The sequence below is a fragment of the Heterocephalus glaber genome, unplaced genomic scaffold (genome assembly GCF_053883595.1).
Source record: "Heterocephalus glaber isolate CG9 unplaced genomic scaffold, H.glaber_assembly_v1.0 deba00001454, whole genome shotgun sequence".
NCBI lineage: Eukaryota > Metazoa > Chordata > Mammalia > Rodentia > Bathyergidae > Heterocephalus > Heterocephalus glaber.
In genome coordinates this window covers 14,838,027-14,853,006 of record NW_028258303.1, presented here as the reverse complement: position 1 = coordinate 14,853,006, position 14,980 = coordinate 14,838,027, and the positions used below count along the sequence as shown (strand labels likewise).

Below are 14,980 nucleotides of genomic sequence, written 5' to 3'. Positions count from 1 at the left end.
AATGGCCGAAAAGGCTAAAAGATTAATGACTAAGGTCTTAAAGAGCACTCTTCCTTCATCTGATACCCCTGAAACTGTTCCAGTGTACCTGAGAAGTGTGTTAGTCTGCACTGAAGGCACAGTACTAGGTCTAAATGAGCTAAAAGGAAGTAAGAGTTAATGTTTTACAATAAACTACGTATTCAGACACGTATACCTATTTTATTCTGTGGCTTTGTATATAAAACATATTCAGTAGAATTGTACAGCAGCTATAATTTTGGGGATCTTCTATTCTTCCTTTTTATTTATTTTGATGAAATTTTAAAGGAAAACAAATCCACTATCAAAAAATTTTAAGTATTATTCTTATTTAGTAACTATACAATTACTTGAATAATTTCCCCAAACACCTCAACTCTAATTACTATTTAATGTATTAAATATTATGACAATTAGATATGTAAATTCAACATCCAAAATCTGGATGTTTTGGTACAAAAGACAATGACAAATACAAGCTTAAGTTTTAAAAAAATATTGCACAAGCTTCATTACTAATGCTAAAACTTCTGAACCATATATAGCATTCACTTATAATGAAAGTAAAAGACAAGTTTATCTTATGTTATATCTCTTTGCATAGTATATGCAATCAACTATTTTCTTAAAGATCACTAAAAAAACCAAAGTTGTTATCAATTACTAATATTAATATCTCAAAATGTTACTATGCTTTTAAAATTACCTTCTGGATAATGCACAGAAGTTAGATATTTTCCAGACAGCATATTCTTTCTCTTTTCTTTTTGTAAAAGAAGTATGTATCCCTTTACAAGTAAAACCTTAAATGGCAATGTATTATTCTGACTGTAGGATGCTTCCCAACCATTACATCATTATATAGATGATACCTATATTTTTAAGGACCAAGTAAAGGCTTTCAGTTTCTCATTGGAAAGCATTTCAAAACTAAATATAGTTTGTTGTTTTAGAAGCAACTTTGGAAATTGTTAAAAAATATCTCTGCCAAGAAACAAGGCACAAATATTTTGTTTTGATATTTCAAATGCATCAGTGATTTATTTCTTCATTTTGGAAAAAGTCATTAGGGAGAGAAAAACCAACCAATAATGCCACCAATTTTCACTGTAATCAGTCCTCTGCTGACATTCTTAAGGTCCTGGCAGAGGTCTTTTGCCTGTCAAAGTAGATCAAATATTAGATACATACTGCTTGTATCTTAAAGAGATAGTAAAAATGACTGAACACACTTAAATAAAACTTTGAAAGAAAAAGTTTCTAAACTACACATTCTATACATTGTTAATCTCTTTATAAACTTTACTAAAGATGAGCTTCTCTGATCCCTATTACAATGACTGTTAATGATGAAGGAAAAAAACATCATTTCCCATCGGTTTCCTTCTTGTAATTTGTCTATTCTGCTATTGATGTTTCTCCACAGAGCCATTTCTAACTTGATTTTTTTTTTTTTTTGAGGTACCAGGGATCAAACTCAGGACCTTGCACTTGCGAGGCAGGTGCAGCATCACTGAGCTAAATCCCTGGCCCTCTAAAGTGATTTTTAATATTAAGTGAGCAGCTGAGAAACTTGATCATTTAGATATAATTTTTAAATACCAATCGAACTGAAGACCAAAAACCTCAAGTCAGACCCTAAAGATGTTTACAGAAGGTTAGGAAAGGAAAAGTGGTATTTATTTACAAGTATCCAAACTCTTTAAAAGCATTATTTCATTAAGTTCTCCATGGAACCTCATGAAGTAGGTACCATCTATCCCAGGTTATAAAAAACACTGTGAGACTGACAGCAGCTGAGTGATTTCACAGAGATTATAATCTTATTAAATACCATTGTCAGGGATCAAATCCTATTTTCTGATACTATCTGTTAAATTAAGTGCAAAGGCCTTTCACTGAAACAGATTTCAGTAGCTTGGGAATAATTCTCTTCCAAATGGCAGAGGTTGCTCCAAGTCTGACTTTCAGACAAAGCTCTTCCTGTGCTTTCATTGGTACCCTTCTATAATGAACACTGCAATGAAGTCTACTATCTTTGGCATACATATATACACAAATATTTGTACAAATTATACATATTATCTGACAGTGAAGTTTGAAAATAAATAGCTGGTTCAAGATTTTACAAGCTGAGCCAATTACTGGTGAAGTTATATATACAGGCATATTCATATAACATTCTTGCCCATGCCAAATAAATAAAACTTAAGTGTCATTACAATTCTAAGCTTAGAGAAGCACATTTTATGAGGTTAAAAAATGAGAATCTTTTACCTATTCCATAAACTGATTTTTTTTTAACCCAAGGAGTAGAAAATACTGATTTAGTACACCCTTGTCAGAACACAGTAAAATGAATACCTTTTGCTTTTAAAATAATCCTGTATGCTATGATTTGGCTATTCTATCTTTCACCTACTATCTCTTCAAAAGAAAGGGATACTTTTTTCCTTAGGGGGCTATTCAACATAAATTGCAGGGCAAAATGGCAACAAAAAAATGTATGGTTTAAAAAATGTAGTAAGATATGATTAGTTCTACCAGTTAGCAAACTTTTATTAAGAGCTCAGAACTCATTTTTATATCTACGTTTAATCAATTGGACTTTCAGAATATATACCTGATATGTAAAATACAAATTTAAATCTCAAACAATTATCCTTACCTGAATGCAAGGAATTTATAAATTTTACATAAAATATATGCCAGTTTAGAACAAACATTTCATCTACTAAATGAATTCAGAAGACCAGTTAAATGAATAAAATATGAACTGGGCACTACTGGGACCTTCTTTTCACATGCAGAAGGTAAAAACATACTTTTGTATGTGCATGTGCACACATGCACACACACCAGAAACCTGAAAATTATGTGTATTCCAGAAGTAACCTTTATGATCCTAGCTTGCAAATCTCAAAACATCCCAGACCCCTCTTCAAAAAAAAAGAACATTTCTAAAATATGTATGGGGAGGCTTGACATATTATTAGGTAGTTTAAGAAAAGGCAATGAATGATTCCAAGTAAAAACATTGAGATAATTGATTTAAAGTGGAAAACAATTTATTTAACTTTCGCCATATCAGGACAACAAAGCAGCCCTTCCATGTAACCACTCATTAAAAAGGTTTTACAGAACATTAACATAATGTAGTAGCCCCCATTTTCTTTCAGGCATTTTCAAAGGGCATCTCAGACCCACAATATTTTCAATTGGGTGTGCAAAAAACAGAGCTACAAAATGATTAGTAAGGTAAGATACTAATGTCTCCCTTTTTATTTGAACATTAATTTCCCATGTTTTGGAGATATTGTGATTTTAACATTCATAGATATGTAGTATTTAAATGTCAGGGTATCAACATACTATCAGCAATCTTCGGTTTAACAGCTACTATATCAAGCGACTAGTTTCTAATGCATACAACATAGTCTGATAGTATATATGAAAGAAGATGGCCTGAATTTTGCCCTCAAATGCACAAAAAGAATTTTCTATATGTCTCCTCAAAATGGTCTTTGGCCTTGCTGAATAATTATAGAGTTGTTATTTTACTCTGATGCAAAATAAGCCTTCAAGTGTCCCTTACTTGATCTTAGAAGGTCAAATTCTCTGTCCAACAATTCTTCTTCTGTTAACTTGGAGAAATTATCCTCTCCAAAAGGATTCCACCCTGACATATCAGGTGGGTTATTGATGTTCTTCTGACTTGTAAAATTTGCAACTGCTTCTTTCTCAGACACTGACCTGTTATAATTGAGAGAAGAAAGAGAAGGGAAAAACATCAGAATTTAGAAAAACTTACAGTGCACCAGTTCACACTTTATGGATGCTTAAATAACCAGACCATTTTACTGCAATGGAAATGGCAGATTATGGGTATGGGGTAGAGAGAAAGAACACTTGGGATTTGAACCACCTCCATAAGGCACACTACCTCTGTTATCTCCTGTGTAAAGAACGCTAGCTGTGGTCCTTAACCTCTCTGTGCAGCAGCTTCCTCATCTATAGCAGAAGAGTGACAGTATCTACCTCACAGGATTACTGAGGTGATTAAATGATGTAAAACATAAAACAAGAATAGTATCTGGGAAAAATAAAATAATAAAGTAAAAGAAGCACTCAATAAATACTGGTTATTATTCCCATAGTATACAAGTTTGAAGGTGAAAATCAGCTACAATACCAAATAGTATTACTCTAAAATAACTACTTACTAAATACAGTCCTGGTTATGCAGGATACTACAGTAATTTTCCTTTTGAAAAAGATATTTGTTTCATATAGCTACCCACAGAGGATGAGCTGCTAGGACTGCTTTATGAAGTAGTTGAAGTTAAATGATGGTTATTTTGTATGTTCATAATAAATTATTCCTGGTGTTTAAAGCATCTATAGTCTGGAAACTGAGAGGACTGGTTCTTTGAAAGTTACCTGACAGGCTTCTGGGCTTTTCAGGGAAGATATGAATTGAAAGACTTCTTAAGCCAAGAGTCCCTGGGTACCTCTCCCTTAACCCAAGTCTGGAACCACAGCATGGGAATGAGGTAATGTAACAAAGCTGTCCAAGTTTCTTTCATCATTCAGAACCAGATCCTCTAATACTGACAGTGGTGGGAGAATCTTCATGTTCAAAGAAATATCTCAAGTTCGCAAGACTTGACTCATTCTTTTAAATGCACTTTTCCATTGGCAGCTTACTCTCACTGCCACTCTCACTGTCTTAGAATGGAAAAGAAGATGTCCATTTAATCCCTTATTCTAAGCTTCCTCAGTATATATGAACAAAGAACAGAATGTTTAACCAATTATTTCAGGTTAGAGTACAGAAAGAAAAACACTAATACCTAGAAGTACACATATTTGCTTATAAACAGAACTTACATATTGCCATGGCCCAAATCTAACTCCATCTGACAGAAGCCCATCTCTAATCCCAAAACTATTTTCAAGCACTTTCAGGGCTCTCAGAACAAAGAGCAGAAAGGGGAAAAACTCAAGAACATGACCTCTTCTCCACTCAACAAATAACATCCACTTCCACAATAATTTGCTTTGCACTGACAGGAAAAATACTTGCCTATCGGCATTATATGAGGAGTCCATTATGGTTCCAACTTGAGCTGGAAGTGATGAAGTATAAGAAACTAAGGCTGGTGAGAACTCTTGAGGGGAGGTAAGATATTCAGGTGATGCCTGTTGTCGAGACTGCTGATGCTGAGCTAGCATCTGCTGCTGCAAGAAAGCCTGCTGATACTGCTGCATCTGAAACAACAAACACCATCACCTGGATGAACCCTTGACTCACTGAAGCATTCTGTTTCACAAATATTTTCCATAGTTCTTCCTTTTCAAACTGGTGGCAAACTAGAAATCTAAAACACAATGTATATTTGAAGGAGCAGCTCCATTAACTAGAAAACTACATAGCAGGATGAATTGTATCTATTTAAAAGGTCGTAAAGCTAGGCTCCCTTGGCCATGTTTTTAAAAGATCCTCCTTTCTCACATTCCCACTGGCTTGAACATGGGTGGTATAGGCATGACTGTCCCACAGGGCAGCATGTACCACCAATGATACATGCATGACTGTCCCATCAGACACCTTGCACCATTGGTAATACAAGTAGTACAGTTACACATGGGACAGTCATGTACCACTTGTGGTTCAGGCTGCCAAGCAGGGAAATATGAATTATGGCCCTATCATGAACATGTTAAGTATTTTAGAAAAAGCAAGAAAATACTTAAAATCACTAGTATGCTAGTTACTACAAAAAAGGTCCTGAGGCACAGGTATCTAAAGCACATATACTTTTCCTTTCAATTTCATTTTACTCAACAGGTATTTACTGAATAAAAGGGACACAGGCCAAATCATTTTCCTTATAAAAGAAGCATGGTACCAGTCAATTCCAATATGCCATTTTCAGGTACCACAGGTCAGTATAATTAAAGGCTTCTTGAGAATATATGGCTGTCTTCAATAAAATACATGTCAATTCACTAACTTGAACTTATTTTGAATTGTTAAATTCTATATAACACCATTTATACTGTGAATTGCAAAATTATAATACATACCCAGAGAGAAATCTCTAGAAATTATACAACACTTACCACTGTAGGATACTGTGATGCAGGAAGTTGCGGCTGATATACTGAATGCATTAAAAACTGTTGCTGAAGTATCTGTTGCTGCTGCACTTCCTGCTGGTACTATAATGAGAAAAGACCAAAAAAAATATTACTCATGCCTTTCTATGCCAAAATCCCTTTTTCTAAGTACTGATTTTACCAGGGCAATAACATAGAAAGTAGCTATAGTACGTAAGTAACTATAAGTTATATATTGTTATCAGAATTGTTTTATTGTCAATGAAACATAACAGATTTAACTAAAACCATATTCAAAGCAGTTTAAGGACATCTGGAAGAAAGTTGATGCTAAACACTTTCATCATCTCTTCCTAGAGGATAAAGGCCACTGAAGCAACTTCGCGCCAGGACCCATTACAATAAATCCCACTTTCCTCTGTTTCACCTTCAGTAGTGTCTTTTGGCCATCCGATCATGCACCATTTCCTTACCCCTTCCACTCTAGCTATATCAAGCAAAATTACAGGGTGACATCCCCTGAGAAGTATCATGCATACAACTGGCTCAAAAATATTACAGGAAATGAAAATGATGGTGTTAACAGTAGTTCAACTCAAAATATTTTAGTGAAACTAGAAATCTGTAGATTCTGATGAAGCAAAGGACAGAAAAGAGTTAAGCTTATTTTTTGCCCTTCCAACTTTAAATATCTCTTTTTGCACTCATGCCAATCCACTCAGAAAAAAAGGACAAAGAAAAAAATATAAGACAATGTTACTTTGAAAAGACTAATATCATTTTCCCACAATAGCATTACCAAATGACTAGATGTATATTCTGTACTTCCTAAGGCCATGATGCAACTCAGTTTAACTAAGTATCCTTAAGTATCTCAAGTGTAAACTAACTACATACTGTTTTCTATTCGGGAAACAGGTGAAATGCTTGCTTTGAATCTTCAGTTCAAGGTGCATATCTTAAAATTACTTTTCTCATTGCACCTAATACCCCAAGTTAAAGGAGGAAAGGTTTATAAGCCTCAGAGTTCGTAGGGGTTTCAGTTCATAGCTGGCTGGCTCCAAGGGGGTGACATGGCAGAGGGACATCACAGAAGAGAAACAGTTCATAGCAGGTAGAAGGCAGCAAGGGAGCAACAAGGGGCAATAGCAGCTTCTTTCTGTCCTTTTATATTTTACATAGGCTACCCTTAGGGCAGATAGCACTTACACACAGAACTATGCCAAACCATTCAGTAGACCAATTTAGTAACCACACAACCTTAATCTCAGCATCATGCTCTAGATCCACCCATCTCTGAAAAAGCCTCACCTATGACATGAGGCTTTGGGGAGACATCTAGACCTTGGCATCATCCATGTGGTGCTGGTTTTAGGTGCATGCAGAATGCAAGAGTTGTGAGAACAGGAAGGCTTCCACCCAGATTTGAGAAGGCCTGGGAGGTGAGGCAGTGTGCCCCTGAGAGGGCAGTGTGTGAAGCTGTGCCTGTGAAGCCAAAGGTGCAGTGGAGACCCCAGAAGGTTGGAGAAGTCAGGAGCATAGATCATCTGAGGAAAGCTGCAAAGAGTGACCAAAGCCAGCCAGAGAGAAGCCATAGGCACTAAAACCACCTGAAGTGCTACAGGGGTAGAGCAACCCAAACTCTTTGGAGTTCACAACTTGCCACATATTTCCAGGGATGTTGGACATGAAACTATAGGATTCGGCTTAGTGGTTCCACCACCTGCCTTGCTAGCGCAAGGTCCCAAGTTCGATCTCTGATACCAAAAAAACCACAAAAACTATAGGATTTAATGTTTGCCCTGCTGAATTTTGGTCTTGCTTTGGTCCCATTCCTTTCTATCCCCCTCTTTGTACCTTTGGGAATAGAAATGTTTATCCTATGTATATTGTAAGTGTTTAACTTTCCATTTGTACAGGGGCTCACAGCTAAGAGTCTGCCTTAAATCTCAGAGGAGACTTTGGACTTGGGACTTTTCAGCAATGCTGAAAATGTTAGGACTTTGAAAATTCTTAGAGATAGACCTTTTGCATAAAGAGATGTGCATGAGTGTTTGGGGGGACAGGGGCAGAATGTTATGCCTGTGTCTAGATGTCCTGCTCAAAGCCTCATGAGATCATAGATGGGGCTTTTTAGAGGTGGCTGGATCTAAGGTATGTATGCTGGGATCAAGGATATGATGCCGGGATGGATTCATGGTTCAGGGCCAGGATTAAGGGTGTGAATGCTTCCTGTTTAAGGGTGGGTAGCCTGAATAAAATATGAGAGACAGAAAGAGGGTCACTTGTCACTGTTGGGCATTTGCTGCTTGCTGCCTTCTGCCTGCCTGTTTTGTGATGCCCCTCTGCCATGTCACCCTGCCTTGGAGCCAGCCAACTATGAACTGAAACCTCTACAAACTGTTGAGGTAAATAAACCTTTCTCCCTTTAACTTTGGGTGTCACATATTTTGTCTCAGCAATGAGAAAAAAGTTAACTAAGACAGTGCCCATACTACAAAAAGAATTCAGTGATATTCTACTGATGTATGAATTTTAAAGCACTACCTCATGTCCAAAGCAACAGGGGGTTTACCTGCTGCAAGTAAGCGTCCTGAAGTAACTGGTGCTGCTGTTGCTGCTGGTGAGGATGGTGATGCTGTGAATGAAGCTGCTGTAATCTCCAGTCTCCCTGTTGGAGCTGCTGGAGGACTCTGTGCTGCTGCAGCGGCTGCTGAGGCGGGGGCCCCTGGCCCAGTAAACTTTCAGGGCCATTTCCAGGTCTCAAGGCTCCTGAGATAGGTTTCCAAAAACTTCTATTAATGTATTAATAATTTCAGCAAAGTGGCTAGATATCAATAATTATTTAACTAGCACATTTATATTACTAATTTATAAATGAAAACCTTCCATATGCACAATCTAAAGAATTTACTATAATTTTAAGTGCCTAGGAAACTTAATTTTGTCATCTGCAACTCTGAAAAAGTCCTAGAAACACTTTGTTTTATGCTTCATCTCTCTATAAACACACCAGCCCTATCAGTTTGACCTACAAATCTCAACTCTATTATGTATTATTATGAGTACTTTCACTGAAACAATTCTCTAAATGTCTAATGGCATTTCCAAGTATTCACATTCTTGTTCTTTAAAGTTTAGTTCAAATCTCTTCCTTGTTCCTTCATCTAACAATTTCACTCAATTCATTACTTCATTCTGTCTTGCATATTAATGGTTTACATGGCTATTTTCTAGCCACAGACCCTGAAAGATAGAATAATACTTATCTGTTGGAGATGTAAAGAGACTTTTATATTAAAAATGTTCATTAAATGCTTACTGTAGTGAATCTATTAACACGATCTCCTAAATGGATATTTACTTACAAGCTCTATAAATTTCATTTTTAAAAAATTCTATAGGGGCCAGGGATTTAGCTCAGTGGTTCTGCCGCCTGCCTCGATCCCCAGTACAAAAAAAAAAAAGTCTACAAATAAACTTTTAAAATTAGCTAAAAAATAAAAAGTATATAATATCAAAAAAAGGAAATATAACATCTAATACAGTGTAATTTCTGTTTTCTCGCCCAGTGACTTACCTTTATTCAAATATAATTTATGAATAGTTCAGATGTTTCACAACCCAGGGATCTATGTGTTGAAAGATTAGTCCCCATGGTGGCACCACTGGGAGGTAGTACAACTTTAAGAGATGAGGCTTAGTGGAAGGTCCTTAGGTCATTGGGGCTGAGCCCTTGAAGGGGATTGTGGGACCCCAGCTTCTTCCTCTTTTGCTTCCTAGCCATGAAGTAAACAATTTGTTCCACCACGTGGTCCCTGCATTGCTATCCAGCACTAACAACAGAGGCCTAAAAGCAATTGGTACACCCAATCATGGACTGATATTTCAAAAACTGTAAGCCAAAATAAACCTTTGCTCTAATTAATTCCCTCAGATATTTTGTTATATTGATAGAAACCTGACTAAAACAATAATCACTCAATAATCACATATTTTGTATCAGGTGCTGTATTAAGCAGTTACTTAATCCTCCCAACAATCCCATAAAATAGGTGCTAGAATCTTTTAAAGATATGTTGCTAAAAAAATGAGAGAAATACTCAAAGCAGATTCAAGAGCTTCAAAGAACAGGCTCTTCACCATTATAGTATCTTAAATGAAAACATTTTAACATTAAAAGGGCAGATTTGTCATGAAATAAAGTACAAATCAGGGTTTCTTTGAGGTGAATCTTCACATTATACCCCAGACCCTTAAGAGATAAGGTTTACACTCTAAAATCAGGACTGTTTCCTCAGGGGAATTTTCCTCCCATTTGTAGCACTGGGAATTGAACCCAGAGCCTCATTCATGTTTGGCAAACATTCCACCACTGAACTACATCTTCAGGCCTTTCTTATTTTGAGACAGGGACTCACAAAGTTGCCCTGGGGTGAGCTGACCTCAAACTCATAATCCTCCAGCCTCAGTGTCCCCTAAGTAGCTGGGATTAAAGGTATGCACCACCACCATCCCTGGCTGAAAACAAAATTTCAAAGTATCACTCCATACCATAATTCTTATATTTTAGATTAGAAAAATATTTTTTCTAAAACTCAAATGAGACCAGTTTTTAAATTGTAATGTCCACATGATTCTTTTGCCAAGCTTTCGATTCAGTACAAAGATACAACTTTATAAGGTTAGAGTTTCAACTACCTTATTTACAGTACCACACAGAGTTGTCTATACTCTTGAACTTTATCATTACCTACCTCAACCCTACTAGTTGATGACGCTAGAAATAAGTTTATATTTACAGAACCAAAGCAAATTGTGAGCTTTTTATATCATGCTTTTACCCTGCCAATAACTTCCCTTTCTTTACCTTTAGAAAAACAGCCAGGTTTCTTAGACATCAGCAGAAAGCTTCTTGAAACATTATGTTACCTGCTTTCAATATAGAGTTTGCTGTTGATTTATACCTGTAGGAAATCAAACCATAATGGGTTTATTTACACTGACAAAGAAGAGACCAGGTTACACTACCTTTTGGTCTGTGGTTACCAAATTCACCAGGATCAGGGACTTTCACAGGTGTTGCTGAACTTTGAATAGTCAACATACTAGGAGTGCCAGTAGTAGAGTTGGCCTTTGGTCTTTGTCTTGGTGCAATTGAGGTTTCCGTTGGTCCAATGGTATCTGTTATTCTACAACAGAAGAACGCATTTCATTCCAAATATTGGGATTATTTCTAATTTACTTTTTTCTGTAAAATATTTCAACACATGCATTTAATTATTACAGACGATCACATTGTTCTCTTGGCTTCCTCCTAAATCTCTCTCAAATAGTACATGTTTAATGATGATTGGAAAGTAAAAAAATAAAATTAACCATTTTCCTTAAAACAGTATGCTACCATGTATAGTCTGCTATAGAAGGTGGCAGAAACAGTATAGTCCTAACGACTACCTTTAAGGAAATGAGATGAGATTGAAAGGAAACAAAAACCTTCTCATAGGGTTTCAGAAAAAAAGCTGAAAATGAACTCTTTGAAGCGAAGCAAGAAGAAATAACCTCCTCTAACTTGGACTCTCTAATTTACATATTTTAAAATATCAATTATCAATTTTTCTTTATATAAATTCAGTATAAAGACTCAAATACTTTTCAATTGGGTCAATTTTTCACTTTCTAGGAGGGTTTGTCATAAAATTTCTTTACTAAATTATCTCACCATATATTCAAGTGATTTAATACTTACATATAATTTATCAAGCTTACAGCCGCTGTATTTAGAGAAAACCCTATCTATAACTGCATCCATGTAAAACTCTTTCCCACTATCTATATGCACCACAAGAGGGAGCCCAGTTAACAACTATCTTTCCAACAGGAAAGACAAAATTAAATCAAAAGATTTCAGAAAAACAGAAATATATCATGGGAATAGAAAGTGTGTTGTCTTCTAAAAATAACATCTTTTAAATGGGATAGGTAGATATTGAACAAAACATGAAAATTGAGCTAAGGCAATAAAAGATCATTTATACATATAAACAATCATAGCTCACTTTAGTATGAATTCACATTATGGAGTGTGGCACTAAAATCAATGGTATACACTCCCTAACCTCAAGTAATTTGGAAGAAATATTGTATACAACCTTTCTTTTAGCTCTCCATTCTTTCTTAAGTACGCTGTATAGGCTGAATTTCACCTTTCTAAGTTCCTGATCTACACTGCTCTTTAGAGATACACAACATGCATGATCAAAGAGGAATCTTCTAAAAAGCATGTTATAAGTCAGGAAGACCTTGTTCAATCTAATATCTAATTTATTTAACAATGTATTAATACTTATTCTACATTTCTGATGTTCACTGTACAACATTCTATCCTCAGAGAATTTACAGGATATATAAGAAGACAGGGCACGTGTTGGTGAAAATATATCAAAATGTAAGAGTAAAATATTCAGAGCCAAGCTAGTGCTGCCAAGAGTTTCATGAAGAAGTAATTCTATCCTTAATTTGGCTAGAAAAGGCTTCAGGTAGGCACTAGAGAGTAAAATTTTTAAATGAATATTATTTCATTAGACTGAAAAAAAAGACTAAGCATTCTCTATGAAGGAAGGGATGGGAAAAATATCTGGACAGATTAGGCAAAGAGAAGCAAAAACTGTACTGAAGACAATAATTACTGCATCAACATTGCTGCACTGCCTCACCTTCATCCTCACAACCTTCCTAGTGCCATTTTCTGTGCTTTCCTCCTATCACCTGAATAATCTTCCTAAACACTCAGACTCCTCTCCTCCTTAAAATCCTTCAGTGTTTCCTTCTGCCAGTTCTCAACATTTCCATCTTTCAAGCACATATGTCAGATAACTTTCACATGTTTAACAATGTTGAAACCACAAGCCAAGTTTAGGTTTTTGAGAAGTAAAGCAGGTTCCCACAGACTGAAGGCAGGGCAGATGGATTAAAACACCCATTACATGGGCATCTGAAATGAATAGACATTTCTCAGACAAAGAAGTAGAAATAGCAAATAAATACATGAAAAAATGTTCAACGTCACTGGTCATTCGAGAGATGCAAATGAAAACAATGCTGAGATTCCACCTCACTCCAGAAAGAATGGCTGCTATCATGAAATCAACCAATATCAAATGCTGGCGGGGCTGTGGGGAAAGAGGAACCCTGCTCCACTGCTGATGGGAGTGTAGACTGGTGCAAGCACTGTGGAAATCAGTATGGAGATACCTCAAAGAACTAGGACTGGAAGTCCCATTTGACCCCGCTATTCCACTGCTGGGGATCTTCCCCAAAGAATTAAAAGAATCATACCACAGTGATATATGTGCACCCATGTTCATAGCAGCACAGTTTGTGATAGCTAAAACTTGGCAACAGCCCAAATGCCCATCAACTGGAGACTGTATAAAGAAAATGTGGTTTTTTTATAAAATGGAGTACTACTCAGCCATAAAAAATGAGAAATTAGAGACATTTATAGCTAAATGGATGCACATTGAGGCAATACTCCTAAGTGAAATAGGACAAACATGTATAAATACTGAATAGTTTCTCTGGTGTGAGAAACTCAAAGTGTAAATGGGGACTAAAATGTATGATAGCTAATGTGAAATAGGATTTAAAGGGGCAAAGGGGAAGGAGGTGGGAGGGGTAGGGGAAAGGAAAGAAGGGAATGGAACTAATGTGAGAAAATGGAAGAATAGGAACAAAATCTTTGTAAATAGGGAGGAATGGAGTGGTTGAAGGGAGGACTGGGCAAGTGTGAAAGATGGGAACCAAGAGAAACTATGTAAAGGTGCAAATTTCCAATGATGAATATCATTATATTGTATATCTAAAATGTACCAATGATTAGAATGAATAATCGATAATGCAAAATAGGAAGAAAAGGTCCAAAGGGGTAGGGGTAGTGGGAGGGGCAGGGAAAAGGAAAGAAGGAAAAGGAAAAATGCTGAGAAATGGAAAAAATGGAAATAAAGTCTTTGTAAATAGGGAAGGGTGGAGGGGGTGAAGGGAGGGCTAGGAATGGGGAAGAAATAAGAACCAAGATGCATCATGTAAAGGTACAATTCCCAGTGAGAAATGTAATTGTGTTGTATACCTAAAATGTACCAATAAAAGAATTAAAAAAAAAAAAACATCCATTCCAGCTTGCTGAATAATGAAACTCTGTAAAGATTCTCTCCTTAAAATATGGCATTTACATGAAAAAACTAATTTTTAATATTAAGCTTTGTACACATTTAGATTTTTTCAAGTTCTTTAGTGACTTTAATAGAGTAAATTTATCTGAATGAGCAATCAGCACCAATGAACTTCATATTTTAATATACATAAGGCACAGATTTAATGTACTGTAAATAAGTTCTGCAAATTTAAGTCATTAAAATCAGAAAAACTGTACACATTAATGGACCACCATGTTGTTTTGACACATACATATATATGAATGTTTAAAACAAGCACTGCAAATCCAAATGGTTTTATTTCCTTTATGACTGTATAACTACAACTTGTGTCACATTGAAAAGATACTCAAATCATCCTTGTTCAGTTGACTCATTTTTTAACGTGCAACTACCTTCTTAAAGGTTTTTTGCTCAACAATTAAAAACAAGTAACAATAAAATTCAACTAACTTCTTAAAATAATTCATAATTACCACTCAATAACAACAGTGGCTGATAATCAAAGCTCTATCACAGATAAGACAGAATTGTGGTCGTGTTAGATTCTTGCAGATTAGATGTAACTTTATTCCACCTCTTCCTCAAAACAGCACTTTGAAATTCAAGTGAATGAAGATATT

At 35.9% G+C, this 14,980-nt stretch overlaps 2 protein-coding genes across 5 annotated transcripts in view; one reads left to right on the top strand and one right to left on the bottom strand.

Annotated features, from left to right (window-relative positions):
• Positions 1–14,980, top strand: part of Paqr3 (progestin and adipoQ receptor family member 3) — a 183,184-nt gene that overhangs the window by 54,511 nt on the left and 113,693 nt on the right. The window contains exon 8 of one of the 3 annotated variants that reach the window (XR_015452897.1): positions 9,928–14,980. This exon is cut by the window's right edge and continues 20,179 nt beyond it. The exons of 1 other annotated variant lie outside the window; for it this stretch is intronic. The gene's annotated coding sequence lies outside the window, so the exon portion shown is untranslated. Of the gene's footprint in view, positions 1–5,872 lie in introns of all 3 variants that reach the window. One more of the 3 variants, XR_002396170.2, reaches the window with a different exon arrangement.
• Bmp2k (BMP2 inducible kinase) overlaps positions 1–14,980 on the bottom strand; it is a 126,851-nt gene that overhangs the window by 30,606 nt on the left and 81,265 nt on the right. For both annotated transcript variants that reach the window (XM_004848007.4, XM_004848008.4), the window contains exons 10-14: positions 11,176–11,336; positions 8,720–8,916; positions 6,148–6,246; positions 5,108–5,292; positions 3,617–3,774 (exon numbers count right to left, since the gene is read on the bottom strand). In XM_004848007.4, the coding sequence (XP_004848064.1) occupies positions 3,617–3,774; positions 5,108–5,292; positions 6,148–6,246; positions 8,720–8,916; positions 11,176–11,336 (800 nt within the window). The remainder of the gene's footprint in view (positions 1–3,616; positions 3,775–5,107; positions 5,293–6,147; positions 6,247–8,719; positions 8,917–11,175; positions 11,337–14,980) is intronic.